Raw genomic sequence first — 26509 nt, 5'->3', positions numbered from 1 at the left:
ACTGATGCCTTTCAACACTGCACTGAACGAGTAGGCCTGAAGTATAGAACTGACGGGAAACTATTCAATCTGAGGCGACTGCGTGCCATCACCAAGGTGAAGGAAACTGTACTTCGAGACTTAATCTTTGCCGATATTTGTGCTCTGAATGCTAGTACAGAGCCAGAAATGCAAGCCAGTATGGACAAGTTTTCAACTGCATGCAACAACTTCGGTCTCACCATTAACATCAAGAAGACTGAGGTCATGCACCAGCCAGCTCCCCACGCTCCGTACTCAGAACCGTCCATCACTGTAAATGGACAGAGACTTCAGACAGTGGACCACTTCACGTACCTGGGCAGTACCCTTTCCCGAGCAGTGTCAATCGATGATGAAGTAAACTGCAGAATTGCTAAAGCCAGCTCTGCATTTGGCCGATTGTGCTCCAATGTTTGGGAACGTCGAGGGATCAGCCTAGAATCACAGTGTGGCTTCCGCAAGGGACGTGGGACTATTGACATGATCTTCGCTGTGCGTCAGCTACAGGAGAAATGTCAAGAGCAGAATCGTGAACTCTACACAACTTTTGTGGACCTCACGAAAGCATTTGACTCTGTCAGTCACCAGGGCCTGTGGAGGATCATGTCGAAATTTGGCTGTCCAGACAGATTTATACGAATGGTACGTCAATTTCATCAAGGTACGATGGCTCGTGTCCTGGATGACGGTGAAACATCTGAGGCCTTCCCAGTCACCAACGGCGTCAAGCAAGGGTGTGTTTTAGCACCCACTTTGTTCAGCATGATATTCTCTGCCACTTTGACTGATGCCTTTCAACACTGCACTGAACGAGTAGGCCTGAAGTATAGAACTGACGGGAAACTATTCAATCTGAGGCGACTGCGTGCCATCACCAAGGTGAAGGAAACTGTACTTCGAGACTTAATCTTTGCCGATATTTGTGCTCTGAATGCTAGTACAGAGCCAGAAATGCAAGCCAGTATGGACAAGTTTTCAACTGCATGCAACAACTTCGGTCTCACCATTAACATCAAGAAGACTGAGGTCATGCACCAGCCAGCTCCCCACGCTCCGTACTCAGAACCGTCCATCACTGTAAATGGACAGAGACTTCAGACAGTGGACCACTTCACGTACCTGGGCAGTACCCTTTCCCGAGCAGTGTCAATCGATGATGAAGTAAACTGCAGAATTGCTAAAGCCAGCTCTGCATTTGGCCGATTGTGCTCCAATGTTTGGGAACGTCGAGGGATCAGCCTACCAACGAAGCTGAAGGTCTACCGAGCAGTGGTGCTTCCAACTCTGCTGTATGCCTGCGAGACATGGACTGTCTATCGGAGTCATGCACAAAGGCTCAATCACTTCCACATTTCCTGTCTGAGAAAGCTTCTAAAAATCAGATGGCAGGACAAAGTGCCCGATACTGATGTCCTTACTAGAGCCAGTCTGCCGTCAGTTCACACATTGCTGATGAGAACCCAGACCAGGTGGGCCAGACATATTGTGAGAATGTCAGATGAACACATTCCTAAACAGCTCTTCTACGGAGAACTCACTCAGGGAAAGCGCTCCCATGGAGGACAAAAGAAGCGGTTCAAGGACACGCTGAAGACCTCTTTGAAGTTCTTCGAGATCAACACCGCCACATGGGAAACCTTCGCACTGAACCGTTCAGCATGGCACAGCCTCATTCACACAGGCAGTAATACCTCTGAGGCGAGGCGTATTGCTGAGGCTGAAAAAAAGCGTGAGCTGCGCAAGTCCAGAGCTGCTCGTACATCATCGACAGTGCCATTACATGTCTGCCCGACGTGTGACAGGACGTTCCACACCCGAATCGGACTGATCAGTCATCTTCGGACGCACAGAGCCCGGTCATCGAAAGAATGAGTTGTTGAGGTCTTTATCGATAACGATGGACGAACATCAGTTCTGGTCTGCTGTGGCTCTAGCCCCACTGACTGACAGCACAGCTCTACTGGCAACTTCCTTGACCACAGTTAGGCTTTGGGAGTGAGATCCTTATCCACGCTCCAGCCACTTTACACCAGGTAAAAGGGCTGTAGCAGAATAAAGGGGCTCCAACCCCCCCCCCCCCGATCTGCTTGGGGAAGGGTTCCCTGGTGCAGGAACTGTGGAAGACAGTTATAAGGCCACTTTCCTAGGACCATCTCAAGCCCTGGCATGCTAGGGAAAGGGTCGGGGCAGGGCCGCAGCACACAATACTGTGGGGATTCCGGGCAGTGATGCAACCTGTAGGGGAGCCAAAGAAGGGCTGTCTAAATTACTTCGGGGTCTGCTCTGCCCGTGGGTAGGCTCAGGATAGGGATGGCACAAACATGGCTTTAAACCTCTTTACCCACCCTCCTTCCCCAAGGCTATGAGTTCTCTGTTGCACCTCTTAGAGGCACAGCAGAGAATTGCACCCTAAGAGTGGAAAGTACAGCAGAATGTAATATAATTTGACTATATTATTCTGGGAATTTCTGGTATACTGAAGGGAGGATAATGTTCATCTTCGTGCCCCCTTCATCCAAACCAACCCTGAACTCTTTCCTGGAAGGGAACTGTGGACACTGGTATAGTCTATGCCACCATGGAGATGGGGGAAGCCATGCACTGAGGGTCACCAGTTACAATTTGCCCCCATATAAGTAAAAGCAGATTCCAAACCCTGCCCCGCCCCTCCCCAGACTGGAAATCTTGTGGATTTCTTTAAAAAAAATTTTTTGGTAGGTATTTCAAAGATCTGTTAAAAAATCCCATTTTTTCTATCTTGCTCTCATCTAAGCCTGTTTCTGCTTTGCTTTCAATGGATATACAATAAATGTCACCCTTCTGTCTTTGTACAGGATGTATTTTATTTTACCATGTTTTTATAGCTATGCAAATACACCCACAATGAAACTAATGCTCCTTTTAGTTATAGTGGTGTAAGTTAACAGCAAGTCCATTTAAAATCAATGGTGTTAAATCGTCAGAGAACTAATACAGCGCGAGAGGAGAATCAGCTCTGCCTTGTTTTTCTGAACATTTGGAGTTGTTTTAGTTAATGTGTTCTTACCCATAACTTTCTGCTTTCGGCAGAGAAGGGACATGCCGAACATTCAGGAAGTCTAGAAATATTTTGGGGAGATCTTCATTTTCTAAAATGATAGTCTGTAATACAGAAAATACACAATATCATTCAGTTCTTTTCTCATTATTTTTATTTATCCTCTAACAATAACTTTTAATAAGCAAACCACAATTACTCCAATTCTTTTCTAGTCACACAACATCTTCCAATACCACAATCCGTGTTACTAAATTCTGAGATTATGTCAGATTATGGTGATGCAAGACTGCCCTTTCCCATGCCAGTATCAGCGACAAACATTTATCCAAGAAAAGGTTTACTATAAGTTTGAAGCTTAAATTTGATTTTTGGTACATTCATTTCAGAATAAAATTTTGATTTTGTTGTCCCCTTTTAAAATCAAAATCAACAGCAGCACATGCTTAATGACCTCAGCTACTTCATTTCCAGCACTTGAAAGTATCCCATCCATCATGGCAGTAGGAAAAAGGAACTCTCCTGTGTGTTCCTGGGCTTACTCGGTGTTATTAATGCAAGATTTAGGGAATGTTAACAAGGTGAGTTGTTTGTTTGGCTTGACAGATTGGCTTACAATGCACTGGTCACATCTATAGTGTGGTCACCAATGACAAAGGCCTGGTGAAAGAGCTACTATCTAGACCTGCCATACTGTTTCATATTAATAATGTATGGCCTGGAATCCATTCCCCTTCCCAAATATTTTTCACCAAACAGATGATTTGTAGTTTTAGGAGTAAATTAGTAAATTAATTAGAAACAGATTTAATAGAAAAGGACACAACAGGTAAATGGGATTTTTAAATACCCATTCACGAGAGACAGGCTGATTTTTTAAGAACACGATAGACTTCTACAGTTTTATAGTAACTGGTAGGAGGCAGTTCGTAGCTGGTCTCCACTCCTCACATAAGACAAATAAAATAGTTCACAAATACATGTCATGGTTTCTCTGGAGGATTAAGGCCCTATTCACTTGTCACTCATACTGCTGAACATCTCCACTTGTTACTACAAAAGCCATACAGATGTATGGCACTTAACAGATAAAAGGCATAGTCACTCTGCTGAAGAGCTTTCCATCTCAGAGGCCTAATCCAGCAAACAATGCATATGAGTAACTTTACTCACATGAGTAAAGTTTGATCAAAGGAAACTACTCACACAAGTAAAGCTGCATACTGTGCTTGCAGGATTGGGCCCTTGGTTAGAACAGAACCATTGTGACAGGGTGAGAAAACAAGAGGCAAAGGTTGGTAATGGGAGGGAGCATTACACTATACAAGCTCATGAGCCAACATTCCTATTGTATGTAATCTAACCTTATACAATACAAAAGCTTATTTTTCAATTTGGTTAATGTTGTGCAGTAGTACATGTGGGGAAAGAGCAATTCAACTATTTGTGTAACAAAAAAAGCTAGTTACGATTCATAAACATTACCATAAAATATGGGTAGACATAAAAATAGAAATAAATTTTAAAATAAGATATCTGCACATCAGTTCTTTTTTTACTCTTCTTTCGGGACCTGAGTTCAGGGTTCCATATTTCTCCAGCAAGATCTGATGTCATAACAACGTGTTTAATAAAAACAACCCTCGATCAGAGAATGCAGCTCCCAAACTGTTTTACCGTGACACCACTTCTTTGTTTCAAGAGAAACAAAGTTCTCAAGTCTTGGCTGGTACAAAGCCTTTCAGTTCACCTTTAAATGAGGATGCAGCATTAAATGCTTCTTCATTTACATTCTGTGAAATCAGCACTATGGTGCTGCAAAATTCATCTTGCTCTGCATTCAAGTTATGCATGGGAGGAGGGGTGGAGGGGGATGCTTATTCAAAGGACATGTGAATTGCATAACAATGTGCACTATTTGCTCAAACAAAAACAATTTACTAATATTAATCAATCTTGCACCAAAAATCGTGTGTGCAAGAGCTGCTTCAGGGCATCTGTAATTTATGCACAATCCCTTAGTTCCACTTCTTGAGTTTTTCATACACCATGTTAGAGCAATTTGAGTGACTTGGTGAGGTCGGCTGCCGGTAAATTTAGAAGAAAGAAGAGATGGTGGGGGGAGGGGAAGGACATGTCACTGAACAAGAGAAGTTGTTCTGATGATGCTAACATATTATTGAAGCAAACTTATTTGTTGTTGCTGCTGCTGCTCACTCAATTATTCCAAGTCAAATCAACCCAAGCCTGGACAACTAGTTATACAGCACCCATGATTTCATTAAATTTGTTTAACTGCAAGGTCTCCGATGGACATTATTTCCTTAGACATTTCAGGATCTTACTCCCATTAGTTTAGCACCTGTTCAAGCCCTTTATTTTGGCAACCAGCAAACCTGAAACTGCAGAACTGCAAGACAGACCGACATAACCCACCTTGATTTGATGTGGCATTTTGTCAGACTGTCATGAAGCAATGAAATACAAATACGGTTTCATTGAACTACAGTACATTTTCCAGATAATGCATGCCAAAAAGTCATAGCTATATTTTACATACTTCCAGAAACATTAAGGAATAAATCATGACATTCTAGAATAATCCTAATTTGGGATCAAATTCTCTGCTGGGCTAGTATAGAATTTGGCCCTTTGATTTGTATGCCATTGTATGCCATATAATGGAAGAGCTGCAAGAGAAACTGAAAACAGGGAAAGACAGCACAGATGACAACTGACCAACATATGTAACAATTCTAATCTTTGCTGTATTTCTTTTAGACTTGCAATTAAAAAAATTAATCAAATTAATCAAATAAGTAGGGGCTACAATCATAACTAGTTCCATTTACCTGAACAAGCAATGCAATCATAAATTTTAGACACTCTCATTTAGAAAGTTATTTAAAGAATGCATATATTACAAACCATATTCTCCTTAATCTTTAAATAACAGATAAGCAGAAGAAGTACTTCTTCTTGACTATGTGATAAAATTAGTGATAAAACACATACAAATAAAGCCACTTTTCAGTCCAGTATGTGGTTATACGTTTTAGATAGGAGCACAGCGAGCTATATAAGACTTGTGTTACAAACTCCAAAACATATCTATGAAACAGGAAAAGATCACAGTAAGGTTATAAATTAATGTCTGGATTTTTCAATGTACCGTATTTAAACTCTACTTAGCAAGACCATAGCTAGTCCTGTTCCAAACCCTGTGCCGTTTTAACAAGCTGATTTAAGAAACAAGAGCAGCATATATGTTCTCTCTCCAAAATGAGAAGAGAACTAAAACACATAAGCCTACTGAAAGCAAATAATTTAGGAAGTGACTCCAGAAAAACATTTTTTCAAATGGGTCAATTCCATCTGTGTTGAGTACCATGTTTTCTTCACATATTTTAAAAAGCTGTTTACCAATTCCTGCCATATTTTAATAAGCCACTGCATGCTCCTGAAAAATATAACACTGGAAATACTAGTGTTTACATCATTAGAAATGTCTTTTTTATCAAAAGGGTGCAATTATTATTATGTAACACTAAAATCCAGATTTTTCTACTTTATCAGCTTCATAAAATCATGTTCCCTCAGGATGTCATTGATTAGTTGCACATGTTCTTTCAGTGACATCCCAAATTCTTAATTGTCAGTTATCTTTTCTCCTTCAGTAAGTAAAACATAGTCACAAAACTGCAGAGGGACTTGTTCTGCCTTAACCTTACCTAGATGCCATCATGCAGTGGAAAACAGTGCTAAAATATCACAGGATAATGCTCTCCAGCAAGGGAGACATATAAACAGCATAATGATTTCCCACGAGTTTCCTTTTTAGAAAATTGTCACTAAAGCCAGCATAAATGGTGACATATCTTCACAGAGGACACTGTGAAATCGAACACTGGCATTCTAGTTAGGTCCAAACCTACTCATCAGCCAATTATAACAGTAACTGAACATCTTGTTGAAAACTTGGACAAGACCAGTTTGCTAACCTTCCAAGATTGTGCTACAGGAATGCATTGTTTTTACTGACTGATTATTTTTTAACAAAACAGTTTTAAAAATTCATTCCTTCCAATCATCTATCATAGTTTCTCAAGATCTGTGGAACACCTTTTAGTTAGGAGAGTCAGTATGGAGAGCTAAGTTGCAGAGTTTCTAAGAGTCCTTAAAGCTTTTTCCTTTCATTCTGGTTTAGTCTGAGATGCCCTATTGTTAGGGTGAAAAAGTTCATGACAGTTTTTCCTCTCTTCACAAGGAAGGATGCTTCACAATACCTAATTCAGTGGTGCAGCTAAAAATGGGGGAGAAAAAAATCAATACATCCTAGCTACAGTAAGTAGGCTGGAGTGACAGTCTCCACTGGGACTGAAACCTACAAGCTTTTAGAATGCTTTAGAGTCTATATTCTTCTATTTACCTGCTTTCCAGCAGCTGCTTACACAATCCTATGAAATGATAAAAAGGTTAGCAAAAGAACATATTAAACTAAAAAGAAGTAGACTACATGAAAAAACCTGGTTTCTAAGAATGATCTTTTCTTTTCCTGAAAAAGCAATAGCAGATACGCTTTTGCTAATCACATCAGAATGCTTGCTTCTTATCCAGCATGGTTCCATAGTGAAGAATTTCACTCTTCTTCAATAAAGCATATTATTGTATGCTGTTCTGGGTCAATGTTATTTTCACTCTACCTAATTAACATACTTAGAAGCACATGCCACTCCCCCCCAAAAATGTTCTTCAGCAAAATGTGAATGCATAAGAATAAAAAGAGGCACTGAAACACTTAAATGTGTATAGAAAATGCAAGAAATATAGAAAATATGCAGGAGGAAGTAGAAGTGATGCTAAATGGAAAGCACAACCTTAGTGGACATTTATTTAACTAAATTCTCACAAATGGAATGTTAAGAGTGATGCGTGCAAACTATGAAGGAGGGACAGAAGGGGGACAAAAAGTAGAGGGAGGATACAAGCCCCTAAGCCAGGGGTGGCTAACCTGAGCCTGAGAAGGAGCCAGAATTTACCAATGTACAGTGCCAAAGAGCCACAGCAATACATCAGCAGCCCCCCATCAGCTCCCACCCCCGCTACCAGTGTCTCCCACCCACCAGCAACCCTGTCAATCAGCGCCTCTCGCCCCACACCTCCTGTTTCGTGGCGTGCAGGAGGCTCTGGGAGGGAGGAGTTGAGGGCATGGCAGGCTCAGGGGAGGGGGCAGGAAGGGGTGGAGTGGGGGCAGGTTCTGTGCAGGGCTGGCTCTAGCTTTTTTGCCGCCCCAGGCAAAAAAACAAAACAAAACAAAAAACAGAACAAAAACGGCAGTTGATGGAATCAAGCAAGAATGCTGAGTAGCTAAATGAAAAAAGATAAGGGAAGCAAAAGAGCAGAATAAGTTAATGCTATTCAAAATGGTTAATGTTAATAAAGGATATCCTGGGAAAAAGTAGTAGAGAAAGCAGGCCATTAATGATGAAGAAAAACAAAATCAACACTGATTTTGCCTGAGCTGCGAACATGGTTTTTAAAAGTCAACCTTCAACAACAAAAAATAGACAATTAAGAATTAAGATCTTGTCAGTACAGCTTCTGAAAACAAGCAGGTACTAGAATGCATGAGAAAACAATTATATATATATATATATATATATATATATACATACACACACACACACACACACACACTCATCAGTGCATCCAGAAGATATGCATCCAGAAGATATGCATCCTAGGGTGTTAAAGGAAGTAGGTAATTATGTTTGAAAAGTCATGGGCGAGGATGGGAAAAAAACAAATATTTTACCAGGCTTTTAAAAAAAATAAACGTGAGAAAAAAACAAAAACACAGAGTAGGTATGAATTTGTAATATTGCATGGAGGCAAAAGAATAAAATAATCACTGCAGTTTTGGCTGAATGCACGGAACCTTCCCATTATGGAACAGTACTGTAACAGTCCCTCTCCCCAAGGCACTGGTGAGACCATACGCAGAATGTGTGTACAGTTCTGATCACCTTAATATCAAAGATGTTGGAGGGAATTTAAAGAAAAGAAACAAAGATACATAAGGGATAAGGTAAACTGTCTTACGAAGAAAGATTAAAAGAGCTAAATACATGTTACATACAAATAAACTACATTAAAAGAACATTATTCAGGTTGCAAAGTCAAATATTCAAAAATTAGGAAATGTGATTGCTGCAACTGCATGCGGGTCCTTGTCCGCCTGGCCATGAGAAAAGGGGTAATTGCCCCTTTAAGGGCTCCATGTGCAACTGGTAGTAGAGAGGAAGGAAGGGGAAAGTTTACCTGGACAGAGCAGGTAGCAGCAGGAAGCAGTGCTGTTAAGGAGCTGAGGTGTGCCCCCAAGCCCAAGAGAGGCATCTGTGGTTACAGTCACTGTCAGTGCTGGCTAGAGGAAGGGTACCTCTGCCCCTACATTGTGATGAATCTTCCACAAGTCTAGGGAATGCTTCACCCGCTGAGGAACTGACACCTGCTTGTCTAGACTGCGCCTGTTTGATGAGTAAACTGTTCTGAGCCACCCCAGAAACAGCAGAAGTGTAACTTCGCACGCTCTGTCACGAAAGTGCAAGTGGCCATTTGACCCAGAAGTCGAAGGCAGTTTCTGACTGAGGTCTGGGGGCTGTCTTGAGTTGTTTTGATGAGGGTCAATAATGTCTAGACCTGTCCATGGGAAGAGATGATCTGGATGCCAGGGAATCCAGATGAAGTGCCCCTATGAATTGTATATTCTGAATGGGTGTTAATGTGGATTTTTCTATGTTCAAGCTGGAGGCCCAGGTCGAAAAACAAAAATGCACTGTCCTTGAGAATCGACTCTTGAGTACCCAATCGTTGACATACGGGAATTCCACTATAGTCTGGCGACGGAGGTAGGCAGCCACTGCCAACAGAAACTTTGAGAATACTCTCGGAGCTGAGGAGAGGTTGAAGGGGAGCACTTAATACTGGAAATAATCTTGGCCTACCACAAATTAGAGCAATCTTTTGTGAGACGGGTGCATCACTATATGGAAGTATGCATCCTGGAGTTCAAGGGCCAAAAACCAATACCCTGAATCTAGAGAAGGAAGTATAGCTTCTAGGATCACCATCCTGAATTTCTGGGGTCTCACAAATCTGTTTTCAGAGTAGCAGCCGTGTTAGTCTGTATCCGCAAAAAGAACAGGAGTACTTGTGGCACCTTAGAGACTAACAAATTTATTAGAGCATAAGCTTTCGTGGGCTACAACCCACTTCTTCGGATGCATATAGAGTGAAACATATATTGAGGAGATATATATACACACATACAGAGCCCTTAGATCTAGAAATGGTTTCCATCCTTCATTCTTCTTTGGTATGAGGAAATAGTCTGAATAGAAGCCCTTTCCCCTACATTGAGCAGGTATCAGTTCTATTGCTCCTAAATGAAGAAGGGTGTTTACTTTCTGCCTCAGCAGGGGCTTGTGAGAGGGGTCAATGAAGAGGGACAGGGAAAGGGAATGAGGAGGAGGAAGGGAGGTAAAGTGGAAGTTGCAGCGCAATGATATAACTTTCAGCACCAATTTGTCAATATGCTCCCACGCATGCTGGAAGTGAGAGAGTTGGTTTCCAAATGGGGGAAAGTGGGCAAAACAGTGAAGCTGACAGGCTAATGAGAGGTGGGAATTCAAAATCTTAACTGTCCCTTTGATGATATTTGCCTGTTGTGGAGCCACATCAGTTGGGTTAGAGTCTGTTTCTCTGGAACCTGTGCTGGTTGCTAGGGAAGGGGTTCCATGGGTGTCTGGAATCCAGAGAACTGTATAGAGTGGGATCTCTAAGCAGTTTGCGATCTTCTGAACTTCCGTTTGTTTGCAGGAGTACAGATGCCTAACGAGCATACTGTGGCCCTGGAATCTTTAAGGGTATGTGATGACCCATCAGTGTACTCTGCAAACAACTTCTGTCCATCAAATGGGAGATCCTCAACCATATTTTGAACTTCCCTGGGAAGGCAGACAATTGCAGCCAGGAAGCCCTATGCATCTCCATCGCTGCAGAGATGGAATGGGCTGCAATGTCTGCAGCCTTGTGTGCCTCCTGTAAAGATGACTGTGCCAGGAACTTTCAACAACAGTGGCTTGGAATTGTTCTCTCTGATCTGGGGGAAGGTGCTCAATAAATGACCCAAATTTCATTTGGTTGGTAAAGTTGTACTTAGCCATCAACGCTTGGCAATATGCAATATGAAATTGCAGCGTACCCAATGAGTAGGCCTTCCTTCCCAAGAGATCCAGACACTTTTGATCTCTGTTGTATGGGGTAGATTTATAATGATGGTTTTTGCCCCACTCGTTCACCATAAGAACAACTAGAGAATTGGGACATGGGTGGGAGAAGAGGATTCAGAGTCCTTGGGGGGGATGTAATATTTTTCTGTCAGCCCTTTTACAAGTGGGTGTCACTGTAGCTGGGGTTTGCCAGATGGTTCTAGTGGGTTCCAGTAGAGCCTTGTTAATGAGGAGGGCAACTCTAGATGGAGTCGCAGCGTTCAGAATCCAGGTTTCAGAGTAGCAGCCGTGTTAGTCTGTATCCGCAAAAAGAACAGGAGTACTTGTGGCACCTTAGAGACTATCAAATTTATTAGAGCATAAGCTTTCGTGGGCTACAGCCCACTTCTTCGGATGCATATAGAATGAAACATATATTGAGGAGATATATATGCACACATACAGAGAGCATGAACAGGTGGGAGTTGTCTTACCAACTCTGAGAGGCCAATTAAGTAAGAGAAAAAAAACTTTTGAAGTAATAATCAAGATAGCCCAGTACAGACAGTTTGATAAGAAGTGTGAGAATACTTACAAGGGGAGATAGATTCAATGTTTGTAATGGCTCAGCCATTCCCAGTCCTTATTCAATCCTAAATTGATTGTATCTAGTTTGCATATCAATTCCAGCTCAGCAGTCTCTCGTTAGAGTATGTTTTTGAAGTTTTTCTGTTGTAAAATAGCCACCCACAGGTCTGTCATTGAATGGCCAGACAGGTTAAAGTGTTCTCCCACTGGTTTTTGAGTATTATGATTCCTGATGTCAGATTTGTGTCCATTAATTCTTTTGCGTAGAGACTGTCCGGTTTGGCCAATGTACATGGCAGAGGGGCATTGCTGGCACATGATGGCATATATCACATTGGTAGATGTGCAGGTGAACGAGCCCCTGATGGTATGGCTGATGTGATTAGGTCCTATGATGATGTCACTTGAATAGATATGCGGACAGAGTTGGCATCAGGCTTTGTTACAAGGATAGGTTCCTGGGTCAGTGTTTTTGTTCAGTGATGTGTGGTTGCTGGTGAGTATTTGCTTTAGGTTGGGGGGTTGTCTGTAAGCGAGGACAGGTCTGTCTCCCAAGATCTGTGAGAGTGAGGGATCATCTTTCAGGATAGGTTGTAGATCTTTGATGATGCACTGGAGAGGTTTTAGTTGGGGGCTGAAGGTGACAGCTAGTGGTGTTCTGTTATTTTCTTTGTTGGGCCTGTCTTGTAGGAGGTGACTTCTGGGTACTCGTCTGGCTCTGTCAATCTGTTTTTGTCCAGTAGCTTGTATTGGGTTTTTCTGATCTCCTCAAGGCATATCTGTAGAGAGTCTACCACCCATTTCACAAGGTCTTGGAACTTGCGAAAATCATCGGCTGGGGGGGGGGGGGGAGGCTAAGAGGCACCAGGGCCTCATCTGGAGAAGAGGACAAGATGGTGGTCTGAGGCGTGGCTTCTTTGTCCACCCTGGACTCCTGCTCCTCAAATGTTTTCTCCTGCTGCTGGGGAGGAAAAGTTTGGGTCTCCCTATCATCCCAATGGGATGGGGTCAGGGTCCTAGAGAACTGCCAACAATAGGTTGCCTAGGGATCCCAACATGGCCATGGAGGCCCATACTCACAGAAAAAGGAAGTGATATGGTTATTGGATAAAATAGGATTTAGAGGAAAGCATTCCTTAAGGGAGCTGGGGAAGTTGGGTTTGGGGCTCCTACATCTGGTACAGCAAGGAGCTGATCCCCCCTCCTTTTATAGCCCATTTAACCCTCATACGGAGGGCCTGGGATTCCAGGACTGGGATGGCTGGGACCAGGTTGGGAACTGTGTGGAAAGGATTACCTGCACTGCCAAATGTATTGCTGGATATTTTAACTGAATAAAGTTGTGGCCTGATTTAACCACATCCATTGCCTCCTGTCTTTCCTTCAGCGTGGCTGGACAATACCAGATTTACCGTTGTCTGGGCAACTGAATTCTGACTCCTTGTATGTTCATTGAATTAGGCAGAGGCCCCATGGAAAAAACCAGCAGGTGATCATGTAACTAAAGACTGTGTCATAATGCATATGAACAAAGGGGCCAAATTAAAGTTGTACAAGAAACCTTAATTCTGGTCATTCCTAACTTTCAAGAGTTTGAATAAATAATGTTCTTTAATGCATTTTTTGGTGGGTAATTACCTAGCTTTTTTTAATAACCCCTCCATCATACATATTCAGCAGGGTTAAATCCTGAATCGTCAACACTGCAGCACATACTTTTTGGTTGAAATTTTCCATGCTCCTCTCTGGCTGTAGATTAATTTATTTTTCAGAAGGGTTGAGCAACATCCTCTCACTTATATTTGAGTTTTGTGAAAGTCACTAGAACAAATTTCTCCCATTTTCCCAAAAATTCTTGTCACGGAAATACTGTAGTCCTTAATGAAGAGTACATGCACAACCAAGTTTGAAAAAATGGGTTCACAGAAGGAGTCAGACCTCCCTGTCACTATTTGCATGGAGAGAAGCCAAATCCAGGAGAACCACATTCCTGCATTCAGAAATAGGGAGCTCTTCCCCAATCCTACAGAGGCTCCTCTGCCAGTGCAGCTGTATTTAGATGAAATATAAATATTGTAGCATGTTGGATATTGTTAGTAAAATAATGTGTAAAAATGTGTGAATTCAACTGGACTATAGTTTAAAAATGGCCCTGAAATGGCAGTTCTATCTGATGGGTTTTTATTTCATTAGAAAGATGTTCCGCAGCCTTAACTCCACAATATCCATTTTATGGTTGTGGGCCTTGATGAGGGTCAGGTGGAAGGTTAAAAATTATAAACAACAACTTCTAAGAAAATGAGATTACTCTCCACAATACTGACTACTTCATGCATATGCACACAAACATGACAAGACCCAGAAATATTTAATTCACTCATTTACATCGTTCCCTATGCTAACCACAAAGCACTGCAGCAAAGATGCAATTCAGCTCCACAGTAACTTTTCTTGTTTTGTCTCCATGATATTTCCTTACTAGAGGTTTTGGGTCAGAATAAACTTCTGAGAAATGATGTGACATTCCCTTTGAAACTAATTACATTAAGCAGCAGGTGCCCACACCAAGTCAGAACAAGAGAATGCAGAAAGAGTAGGGAATTCACTACACTTGGGGTTAACACACTCATTTCCAAGGAGATGCTTCAAGCCTGAATCTCCACAACTTCTAGTTGTGTAATTTGTGCAGAGATAAAGTAGGGATCACTCAATTAACGAAAAACATGTAAGTGTGTATGAATATTTGTATCTTATCAGGAAAATGGTAGCACACACAGCACAAAGTATCTGGTTGAATCCAGAGTCTGCGTTGTTCATTATAATTTGTAATGTGTTAGGGAATCCACTGAAAGAAAATAAGTGTACCCAGTTTTAAAAATTCTGGAGCTTACTTCAAGCATCTTTCAAAAAGCAAACTAACACTCATGTTGCATTCAGAAAAGGCTACTTTAGAAATTTGTCTGTCTGTGTTAAGCAAAAGTAGTATATAATTCTATTTTTTTGTAAAGTGGAATTTATCACAGTTTAACAGACAATTCTACTGTATAGTATTTTGTGCAATCTGAATTCTAGAGCTCATTATGTAAACTGTTTTCACAGGAGCAAAGAGCCAGTAGGAAAGTCTATGGAGCGCTTTTAAACTCTGGAGGGCTGTGGGAGCTACAAAGTTTGGGGAAAACAGAAGTTATTTTCTCTTTATACAAATTTTTATGACTCAGATATAACAGGAATAAAGTGAAAATGTTTTCATGGTGAAAACAAACAGTTTTACAGTAGAAAAGAACTGTAACCATGAAATGCCTTTTAATAACATTTAGATTTGTCCAGCTATACTGGATCACATTAAATTAGCTCTTGTTTATATTAGTTCTTATGTTTAAAACATTTCCCTTGTCCCATTAGAAAGTGACATCTAATTAAAGTGACAACAATGCAGCAATGCTACACTGACAGCACTAATACTGATTCAAAAGCATCTGCTTTCTGAATGACTAAAAAGGTTTAATCTCTGCAAAATAAATAATTTTAAAAAACTGCCAAGATTTTTAAACATTTTAATGTTTAAAATTTTAATAGCCAAGATTAAAATATTCTCTATTTACTATGATGGTTGTAATCCTTTACCCTCCTGTAAGTGTTGTGAGACAAACAGCTGACACGAAAGGTTAGTAACATCTAACTAGTCTGGGATGGACCTTTTGAAACAAGGTAGCATTATACAGACAGAGAGCAGAAATAAATGTAAAGATGTGTCAAAGCATATGAAGCAACCCTTATTGTTTTAAAAAGTTAACGTGGAAGTTTATACATACAGTGTAAAAGTAATAGATTACTTTTGGTCTTTATCAAAGACCAAAATAAAACTATGCTATGAAAAGTTATTTGTCAATATCCGGATGTGGGGACAGTATAGAAGGCATGCTTTTAAACACTGATGATTATTTAAATTGAAAAGGAGAAGAATATAAGGGGACATAAGATAGAAGCAAATAACTAACAATTTAGTAGTAACTGCTCAAGAGCTTTTATTCTCCAGGACCAATAATACAAGAGCAAGGAGATATTCAAAACAAAATAGCAACCAATTTAAAATGAAGATCAACCATGTAACAGTATAGTCAAACTGAGGAAGTCACTGAAGCAAGAACTAAGAGAAGAACCAAAAGTTTAGCAAGATTAAAAAAATTAGACAAACATTCATGTTGTGACAGGTACTGAAATCGCATGCAGTATCTTTGAAGACCATATTGTATTAAATCTATGAATGGTTTATGTATGACTGTGTTCTACTCCATAGGGGAGGGTCACCACAGCTCCCTCAAGAACTAAAAACAGTGGGAAGTGATCACTGAGACTAAACTACTCTAGAGACGTACCACCACCTGGAGTGTTTTGCATATACTGGTTCAAGCCAGGTTTTCCAGAGACAAACAGACAAAGAACGGTTTTTTGGTATGAAACAATGAGTTTGAACTGACACAGGGCCTTCTTTCTGATAAAGCAGATAGACAGGACCTTCTGTCCGAGGGGGCACTAACTCTTGTGGATGTGTTGGAAAGACTTTGGCCTGCTAGGGCCCCAGAAGACTGATGGTATGTTTACTGTGTGTTTAAATCTGTTTATTGTTGTTGGGGATGGGGTTGGTATGTTTTCTCTGTAATGCTTTTGCCTCAAGAATAAACATGCTTCCTTAGAAAGAGCTGTGTGGTAACTTGTAACTGCAGGCAATACACTGTTTATAGCCCTTGGAGAGAGATCAACTGACGGGGGCTGGCCTTTAGACAGAGAGGCTTGCTGGGGATAACACAATGGATGGCAGGTGTAAAGCCTTTGGCTTGCTGGGCATAACACAGTATATTCTGGTTGTAAAGCCTTAACAGCTCTGGTCAGAAGGAAGTGCTACAAGAGTCCCTGCCAGAGACTGGTGATGGCTGGAGCCCTGAGCCCTATCTGGGCACTCCTGAACATAAGAACGGCCGTACTGGGTCAGACCAAAGGTCCATCAAGCCCAGTATCCTGTCTACTGACAGTGACCAATGCCAGGTGTCCCAGAGGGAGTGAACCTAACAGGTAATGATCAAGTGATCTCTCTCCTGCCATCCATCTCCACCCTCTGACAAACAGAGGCTAGGGACACCATTCCTTACCCATCCTGGCTAATAGCCATTAATGGACTTAACCTCCATGAATTGATCTAGTTCTCTTTTAAACCTTGTTATAGTCCTAGCCTTCACAACCTTCTCAGGCAAGGAGTTCCACAGGTTGACTGTGTGCTGTGTGAAGAACTTCCTTTTATTTGTTTTAAACCTGCTACCTATTAATTTCATTTGGTGACCCCTAGTTCTTGTATTATGGGAATAAGTAAATAACTTTTCCTTATTCACTTTCTCCACATCACTCATGATTTTATATACCTCTATCATATCCCCCCTTAGTCTCCTCTTTTCCAAGCTGAAAAGTCCTAGCCTCTTTAATCTCTCCTCATATGGGACCCGTTCCAAACCCCTAATCATTTTAGTTGCCCTTCTCTGAACCTTTTCTAGTGCCAGTATATCTTTTTTGAGATGAGGAGACCACATCTGTATGCAGTATTCAAGATGTGGGCATACCATCAATATATATAAGGGCAATAATATATTCTCCGTCTTATTCTCTATCCCCTTTTAAATGATTCCTAACATCCTGTTTGCTTTTTTGACTGCCGCTGCACACTGCAAGGATGTCTCCAGAGAACTATCCATGATGACTCCAAGATCTCTTTCCTGATTAGCTGTAGCTAAATTAGCCCCCATCATACTGTATGTATAGTTGGGGTTATTTTTCCCAATGTGCATTACTTTACATTTATCCACATTAAATTTCATTTGCCATTTTGTTGCCCAATCACTTAGTTTTGTGAGATCTTTTTGAAGTTCTTCACAGTCTGCTTTGGTCTTAACTATCTTGAGCAGTTTAGTATCATCTGCAAGCTTTGCCACCTCACTTTTTACCCCTTTCTCCAGATCATTTATGAATAAGTTGAATAGGATTGGTCTAGGACTGACTCTTGGGGAACACCACTAGTTACCCCCTCCATTCTGAAAATGTACCATTTATTCCTACCCTTGTTCCCTGTCTTTTAACCAGTTCTCAACCCATGAAAGGATCTTCCCTCTTATCCCATGACAATTTAATTTACGTAAGAGCCTTTGGTGAGGGACCTTGTCAAAGGCTTTCTGGAAATCTAAATACACTATGTCCACTGGATCCCCCTTGTCCACATGTTTGTTGACCCCTTCAAAGAACTCAAATAGATTAGTAAGACACGATTTCCCTTTACAGAAACCATGTTGACTTTTGCCCAACAATTTATGTTCTTCTATGTGTCTGACAATTTTATTCTTTACTATTGTTTCGACTAATTTGCCCGGTACCGACGTTAGACTTACTGATCTGTAATTGCCGGGATCACCATGGTGGGTGGAGATGAAATACAGGTGCAGTTACCCTGTAACTGTGACACATTACCTAAAGTAATATGTATCTTCACCAATTAGGTCAAGAAGCAGAGGGCTGTTAACACTCATGCTTCTAAATATAAGGTAATTCACTTGTGGAGCTTGGAAGGATATGTTCTTTCCAGGTTAACATATTGGCCAGAGACAGACCGGTTTTTGTTCCTCCTTCCTCTAAATCATCAAGTATAGTACACTGCCAGAGGCAAGGTACTGGACTTAGGTGGATGAAAATGTTTTGCTCCAGCAGAGCAACTCCTATGTTCATGTGATGGAAATTTATTAGCATCCTTAATTTTAGTTTGTCTTTTGGTTACCTATGCTGCATTGATGCTGTCAAACTTAATTGACACATTGTCTCACTAATATTTGATAAGAAAAACTACCTGACTAAAAAAAAAGCTCTTCAAAGTAGAATTTTATTCACTTCACTAACCTGCAAACCTAATAACTCTCACAAAAAAATTCTGCAGTCGCACCTCACATTTCAGAAGAGATTTGGTACCCAATGGCTTGGTTCTGTGAGGTACTGAGCAGCTCCTGTGGAACCCATGCCACTGAGGTCCACAGTGTGCATAATCAAGTCCAGTGTGTTGCAGCAAGTTTTCACACTACTAAGAAGTCAATACTTTTGCAAAATATATTGTGAAGCATTTGGCAATATACCGTATAGTGCTATGAACAAAAATCTAAACTACACTGATCAAAATGAATGAACAAAGTAGGTGTTCTGATGCAGCATGCTTGATTTTTAAAAAAATCTTAGGTATTTGCTTACTTATGAATTCAATCTGTAAGGGATCTCTGTAATGCATCTTACATTAGTGAGGTTCTACTGTTTTTAGTAGCTAGAACCTCTCTTTCTGCTTAGCAATATAAATCTAACTTTTCATTTATATACAGCGAGGAAGTTACACTGTAAGGTTTTTCCTTTTTTGTACGAGGAAAAAAAGAGTCCTTCCTCTTTCACTCCCAACTCCTTTTTGAAAACATCCCCCCTGCCACTCCTTCAGTGAAATGAGCATGTCTAGTTACATGCTGCTCCGTAACTATAGGAGCAAATCAATAGCAGCTGAATGCCATCTGCTTCGGGCAGCAGAACAGCACCAAAAGTGTGAGCAATGCATCTTCTCTTATTGAAAGGTTATTTTATGCAAGTAAACAATTCATCGTCTTCTTGCACGCTTGATGCTCATTTACCACTTTTGATCAATAAAATATGCAAAACAACAAAAAAATTGAATCCTAAGAGTAGTTCTGATGCCAGTTTGATGGTTAATCAATATCAGGTTTCTGTTCAGTAAGGCAAGCAGTGGGGGTACTCCTATTGTATGAGCCCATGAAATCTGAGGAAATGTGTGTTGCTGTCTCTAAATACAATACTTTGTGAAAGTTAGAAACCCAACTTTTAGCCAAGACTTTGGATACAATGTTTTAATGGTAACATTTTCTAATACCCAAAGGGTACATGTGTCAGCCTGTCTGGTACTTTTACTAAAACAAAGAACCTGCTGTAATACTGTTGATAGAGCTACAGTACCATTAGCATGAATATTTGGTTAGTTCATAGCCATTAAAAGACATGCTTTGGACTGCAACCCATTCAGTTTCATTCTAAACCTGCTCTGCCTTATTAAGTCTTGGTTTTCAATGTATTCATGTTTCAGGTGAAGTCAGTTTTTCTGTTAAAAACAAACTGCTATGGGAATTTCTTTTGCACTGTGTTTCTTTTAGTCAGACCACAAACTGCCTTATTACATTAAACCTCCTGACAATTGATTCAAGTAGAATACTTCTCTCCCCACAAAGAAAACTACATCATTTTACACATATTGCAGAACAAAACCCTCCAATTTAAGCTGCTTCCTAAAATAATACAGAGCACTCAAAATGACAGAAGTTTTGTTGCTCACAAAAGCTCTCTATTCAAGTGGACTATATATCCTAATGCTACACAAAAATGAACTTTAACATTAGATGGGTAGATGGCTATTTCAAAAAATGTACTACCAAAGAAGGAGGAAGAAAAAATTAACCATATACTGAAGGTTTAGGTCAGAAATGACACTAGATTTTCTCCATTACACTTTTCTGCTCAGTATACAGCAGTTGAGTAAAGGGTAGAAGTCTTAATGTTTGTTCTTTGGACAGTAATAAACCTTAGTTACATTTGTGTATAAGAAAAAATTATGTAGTCTAATTATTTCAGAGGATTACCAAGGAAAAAAGTCTAAAAATCTTAGTGACCTTTCTATAATGGAGGACCTAGAGTATTTTCTTTTATATTAGTAAAGACTCTGTCTCAATTCTGCCTCCACAAACTTTTCAAAGAAGATTTAATAAAAGACAACTGAACAGTGTTACACAGAAGAGATAGCCACAATCAGAAATAAACTTGTACTATTAGACTCAAACACTGCTTTCATTACAAAAAGCAGAACATATCATACATTCAAAGAGACAAGGAAAAATAAGTCCCTCGCTTGTTCAGTTCTAACCCCCACAGAAGTGAGATGTGTCCATCCAGTTAATCGTAAACAAACTTGTATAGAATGTTTTGTTATTTAGAATGCGTCTCTGGTAATTCAATAAAAACCCATATTTGCACACATATAAATGTATCTTTATATACGTACTTACAATAGATCAACTGATGCAACTAATTAAATGAAAAACTATATTTCTTGAAATCTGTGCCAGTTTTGTGAATTAAATGTTCTGTGGGCAAGAATTAAGAATTTTCTTTGTTATAATCTTGCAAGAACTCAAACATTAGGAATTACAAGAGCCAGATCTGATTTCCACTTCATAAGGCTTGGACCGAATCAATTTCTGTGTCTCTTTTAAAAAAATATAAACTAAAAAAAACCCCCACAGGTACAAACTATAGTTTAACCACATTTATATAAACCAAATGATTTTGATCAAATTAATAATATAGAACATGGTTGTGGAAGTGCAGTAGCTTTGAGTCAATGACCCAACTAGCAGCAAGGGTATAATTTAAAGGCAGAAATTTCCAGTGCATGCACTGTTAGCCACAGTGAACCTGTTACTGCTCTAAAGGGAATTGTTTGCCTCTTATTAGATTTTCTACAGCACAGCCATAAGTGATAAATGTACTGCTGTACTCACTGTCAAGTTAATCAATGCTGCCAAAGTTTTGTTGACCTAACAGTAATCCATAAAGTGAGCGGCATTTTCTCTATCCCTATGACATCTCAGTCCACAGTGGGGATAGGAATCCTACAGCAACATCTTTTAAAAATAGAAAAGAAAAGAAAAAAGAAGAGGGCATTTTCAAAGTTCGGCCTTTAAATTAGCTGTCTGTAAGGATTCTTTACCTGCCTGGGAAATTGTTTAAAAACCAACGCTACAAAAATGGATTCAGTTAAAACACTAGCAAATTGATAACTTCACAGATGATAGAACCTTGTCTACAAGAAAACAAAAACAAACAAAAAAAGAGCAAGTCTTTTTCAGGAGTCTTCAAAGCAAAATTGCTGTACTTTTAGTACATGGTATGCTTATCTCTCTAGTTTAGTGCACTAGCTCAAACAGCACAGTGCAGCAGTAATAAGAATAGTAATGTGGAAATAGAAAAGCTTGTCTTTTGCTACAGATCGGTGTAATGCAGAATACATGAAGGACATGTCCATTGAGAAGAAGAAAAAACCCTAAGAAACAAACCACAATAAGGGAGAGCTGCCCTATAAACAAACTGCTGCCATGCTTTCACAAGCAATTATAGACATATGAAATATGAATTACAATTGATTTTTTTTCTAAGGGTCACTCTGCGCCATGTTTTACGCACTCTAGGCATTTATTTGGGCAGCAAACTGACAAGTTTTTACAGAATGAACTGAGCAATGTAATCCTTGCTCAATCACAGGTACTTCATTGTGGCTTCTGTTCCTTGACACTTGTCCCTCCCAAAACTCGCTAGCAAGGGATTTCTTGATAAAGACATGGAACAATGCAATTACTGGTGAAAAAGGCCAACATAACTTGACCAGCGAGTGCTTATTAACCTTTTCTGTGCTGATGACAAATGAATAACATCAGTCAGAGGACTCCATTTATCACAGCAGTTCTGTAGTAACTGCTCTCATTTTTCCATAAGGTTCCACATCCTTATTACTAAAGAGATGTAACTTGTCCAACCAAGGCGTAATTCTGATAACAAATTGTGCATTCAATCCTATAAAATAATTAGCATTATTTTTTAAAATCAAATTGCCCAAACATGAAAAGTTACAATACCCTAAGCTGTTCTCGGTATGCTGCATGTTTCTGGTGAATACAGAGATGACATTAAATATTTAAAACTAAGAGAAGCTTTTTTTGTAAACAATATCCATATATTTGGCAACAATACATGTCCTTTACTCAGCGAGGGGAGAGAAATTTGAATCTTCACCAGTAATACAAGGGAAGCTGAAGCTGAGATTCACTAAAACACTGAATACTCAAGTTCTGGCTGTTCTGGTCACACCTGGTCTGGCTGTTCTGGTCTGTCTGGGTCACTCACTTTGGGGGCACAGTTTCTGGCTGTGGGTTTCCCAGGCAAATGAATTTGCAAGTGATTTGTGCTGCAACCTCCCCAATGGAAATACTGCCATCAAGGACCCTGGTTTAATTACTAGCAGGTTTTGGAATTTGAAACTGAACTGAAATTATTATTTTTGCCACATTCCTTGGTATTCTATGGGACAGATGGAGTATTAGTACAGTGCTGTGGTAAGTATGCTAACATGATCCTGGGATGTATAAGCACTAGAATGCAGAGTAGATATAGCATTAGAGAGACAATAACCAAAATACTGTGTCCAACTCTGGTATCTACATAGCTGCTGACAGAGGGTTCAGAAGAAAGCTACAAGAGTGATTTAAGATCAGGAAAATCTTCCCTTACAGTCAAAGATCTAAGAAGTTCAATCTATTTATCTTATTGAAGAGAATGTTTAAAGGTGATTGGTTATAAGTAATACACATGGTTTATAAGTAATACACATGGGGAGAAGATTTATAATAGTAGAGGGCTCTTTAATTGAGCAGAACAAAGACATAATGAGATCCAATGGTTGAAAGCTGAAGCTAGACAAATTCACTCTAGAAATAAAGCTTAATTTTTTAACAGTAAAGGTAATTAACCATTGGAATAACTAGCCTACGGGATGTGGTGGATTCTCCATCATTTGAAGTCTTTAAATCAAGACTGCATACGTCTTTCCAACTTTCCAGAAGTTAGGGGCTTGATGAAGGAATTGTTGGGTGAAATTCTATGGCCCGTGTTATGCAGGAGATCATACTAGATTATCATAATGGTCCCTGCTGGCCCCAAATTCTATAAATCTCTTACTAACTATTATTTCTTGTTCTTCACTGTGTCTGCACATGTTGTGGCATGGGAACTGTACCTTTAAATGGTTTAGCTTCTCAGACAGGAAGTCTGAGGGAGGGGTGCTGCAGAAGCACATGTTCTGTTATGGACAGGCAATTGGGAACTGCATCACCAAATAAGGAGGATCTCTAAAATGGAGGATGAACTCCATTGACCATGTGCACATCACTGGGACAACTTTTTTCCACCATGGATAGAGATGGTAATGTTGATTTTCCTAGAACAGACACGACCAACATGGCTGCACTGGTGTCACAAAGAGTTTTGTCCACGTTAAAAAAAAAATGTAGATTCCAGTTGAACATTTGCCTTAAAAGCCCTGTCTGCACTACAGAAACTGCTGTTTTAGGGAAATGATTTTAAAAACAGTTTCAAGTAGCAGTGCTGCCAGTACAGATGGGCCACAGACAGAGAGAGAATTTTAAAAATCCATTCTGGACACTAACTGAAAAGTTGTTTATAACAAAATTCCACCCTATTCACATTGACAGTACAACTGTGCTAGCTGAAACAGTTTTATAAAACTGGTTAGAAATAGCAGTTTCTTTAGTGCATATAGGACCATGGATATACTCTGCTCCTTTTTTCCAAATGGAATAAACTACAACAATTTTCCCTCCAGCCCTTGACTATATTAAAAGTAGAGCCACATTTTGGAACAGACCACCTCTTCTGATTTAGTTAGAACAAATGTCAGCAGCTTTTTTGTAAATACAACTATGTGCCAACTATGTTTATCCATCAGCACTCACCATGCTTCTTACTCATGTTTATATCAGTAGATTCTGGGAAAATCTAGGAATTTATCTGGGGACTGAGCGCCCAGAGGACATGTATGCTGAGTGACACCAAAAGCAATACAAACTGGGATATCCTACTACAGCTGGGAGGAAGGAGGACCTGCCAGACTAGTTACTTAAACAGAGCTCCCTAACTGTGCTTATGTTGCAGAAACAAAACAAAACAACAACAAAAAGACCAAACAAAACTCAACGTGAGAAAAAAAGTAAGAGAAATAAAACCATGTGCCACTTTAGACTCCGGGCAAAGGTGTAACATGGACTAGCTACTATGGTTACTTAACAGCGAATTAACCATGCTGTGCACAGATCCAAACCATGTTTACAGTCAGCCACACCACTAACACAACAAACTCAGTTAGAAGTTGTAGACTAAACAGGGCCTTATTGAAAGCTTAGATGCTGTAGGAAGTAATAACTTTTCTGACAAGACCTAAATTGTGAAATCTGTCATTTTCTATGCCTGTTATTTCCTGTAGCCTCTGCCTGTTTCAAATCCCCTAAGCCATCCAGTTTCCTACTGGAGCTTACTTCTTTACTGTGTACATAACACACAGTGTGTTAAGGGAGAAATATCAATGATATATCTTAATGGTGGCCTTCTCTGTACAACCTACGTCCTAACATTCTGAAAAGAGGGACTTAAAGAGATGGGGTTTGGTACTCTCTTTTCAAAGAGAAATTAATCACACTAATTTTAGTGTCACAGATAAAATTTCTGTTTTGTGCTGACTAGAGAAATAGGGTAGGGAGTAGGTACTAAAATATTCCTTATTTGCTTTACCTAAAATTTGCATTCATTGATAATGTTGGTTTACTCTTTTATACTATGCCTTGAACTAATTGCTCCCAATTAATCTGTTCCACTCTTTGATAGCTTATTTATCAGATTGGGAAAGATAGATTTAATGGTGCCTGCTTGAAACAGGTTCTTTAATTGGAAACACTAGAGTGTTTAGCTTGCTTTGTGCTCTAGTAATTAAGGATAATTTGGAAAAGTGGTTTTTTTTACCCCTACTATTGTCTCCTTGATTAGATTTCCAAAGAAGCAGACAAAACAAATGACAATACCACCTAACGATATTGGTTCAAATAAAAGCCCAACAGCCAAATTACTTACTATAAGAAATGTGAACCATCCCCATCAATTTCAATGTTGTGTTACATTTATTTCACTGTATCTTTGCTTCCTGTGTAAGTAAATGGCAATATTTCTTACAAAACGCATAGTTCTATACCTTCCTTTATACAATTATCCTTTCCCCAAATAAGCCAAATCAACAGAAGAAATTATTTTTCTTGATTAAGCGCCCACATTTCTCTTGGGATGAAACAAAACAAACAATTAATCTTTCCTTATTGTTCTCTGAAGAACCTGCATTCCTTAAATGTACGAAAGCCAAGGTACCTGTGGCAGTCAGTCGGCAGCAATTAGGCTTGAGCTGAAAATGAATGGACTAGAGTCAGAGTGCCTAGTCGGCTGAGAGTTTCTACAAGAGGGCAAGGTTACGCCAGGAAAATTCCCTTGCTGTGGAAATACTGTTAAGAATTACCATTTGACTTCAGCATAATTAACAAGGTTTGGGAATTTATATGAACTAAGTAATTGGAAAGAATTAGCAAGAGATATATACATTAATCTTCACCACTTACAATGTAGTTAATGAAATTAAAGGTTCCAGTTCTACTTCATGCTTGGTTTAGTTTCTGTAAACTTTTTATTTCACCTGTAGATCAAGAAAAATAAACTAGATAAAAATATATACTAGGCAATGGTAGTGGAGAGTAGAAGAGAGGGGTTGTGCTGCAAAAGTGAGAGAGTTTTCACATTTATACTATTTGAGGATTTTGTTAGGCATGGATGATAGTATTTACACGTGCACTAGAACAAA

The 26509-nt window shown here is 39.8% G+C and overlaps 1 protein-coding gene across 2 annotated transcripts in view; it reads right to left on the bottom strand.

Moving 5' to 3' along the window:
- Nucleotides 1–26509, bottom strand: part of SNX24 (sorting nexin 24) — a 140915-nt gene that overhangs the window by 25907 nt on the left and 88499 nt on the right. For both annotated transcript variants that reach the window (XM_065405946.1, XM_065405945.1), the window contains exon 4: nt 3068–3162. In XM_065405946.1, coding sequence (XP_065262018.1) covers nt 3068–3162 — 95 coding nt within the window. The remainder of the gene's footprint in view (nt 1–3067; nt 3163–26509) is intronic.

The sequence above is a fragment of the Emys orbicularis genome, chromosome 6, assembly GCF_028017835.1.
Source record: "Emys orbicularis isolate rEmyOrb1 chromosome 6, rEmyOrb1.hap1, whole genome shotgun sequence".
NCBI classification, from domain to species: Eukaryota; Metazoa; Chordata; order Testudines; family Emydidae; genus Emys; species Emys orbicularis.
This window is presented reverse-complemented; position numbering and strand designations above follow the sequence as displayed.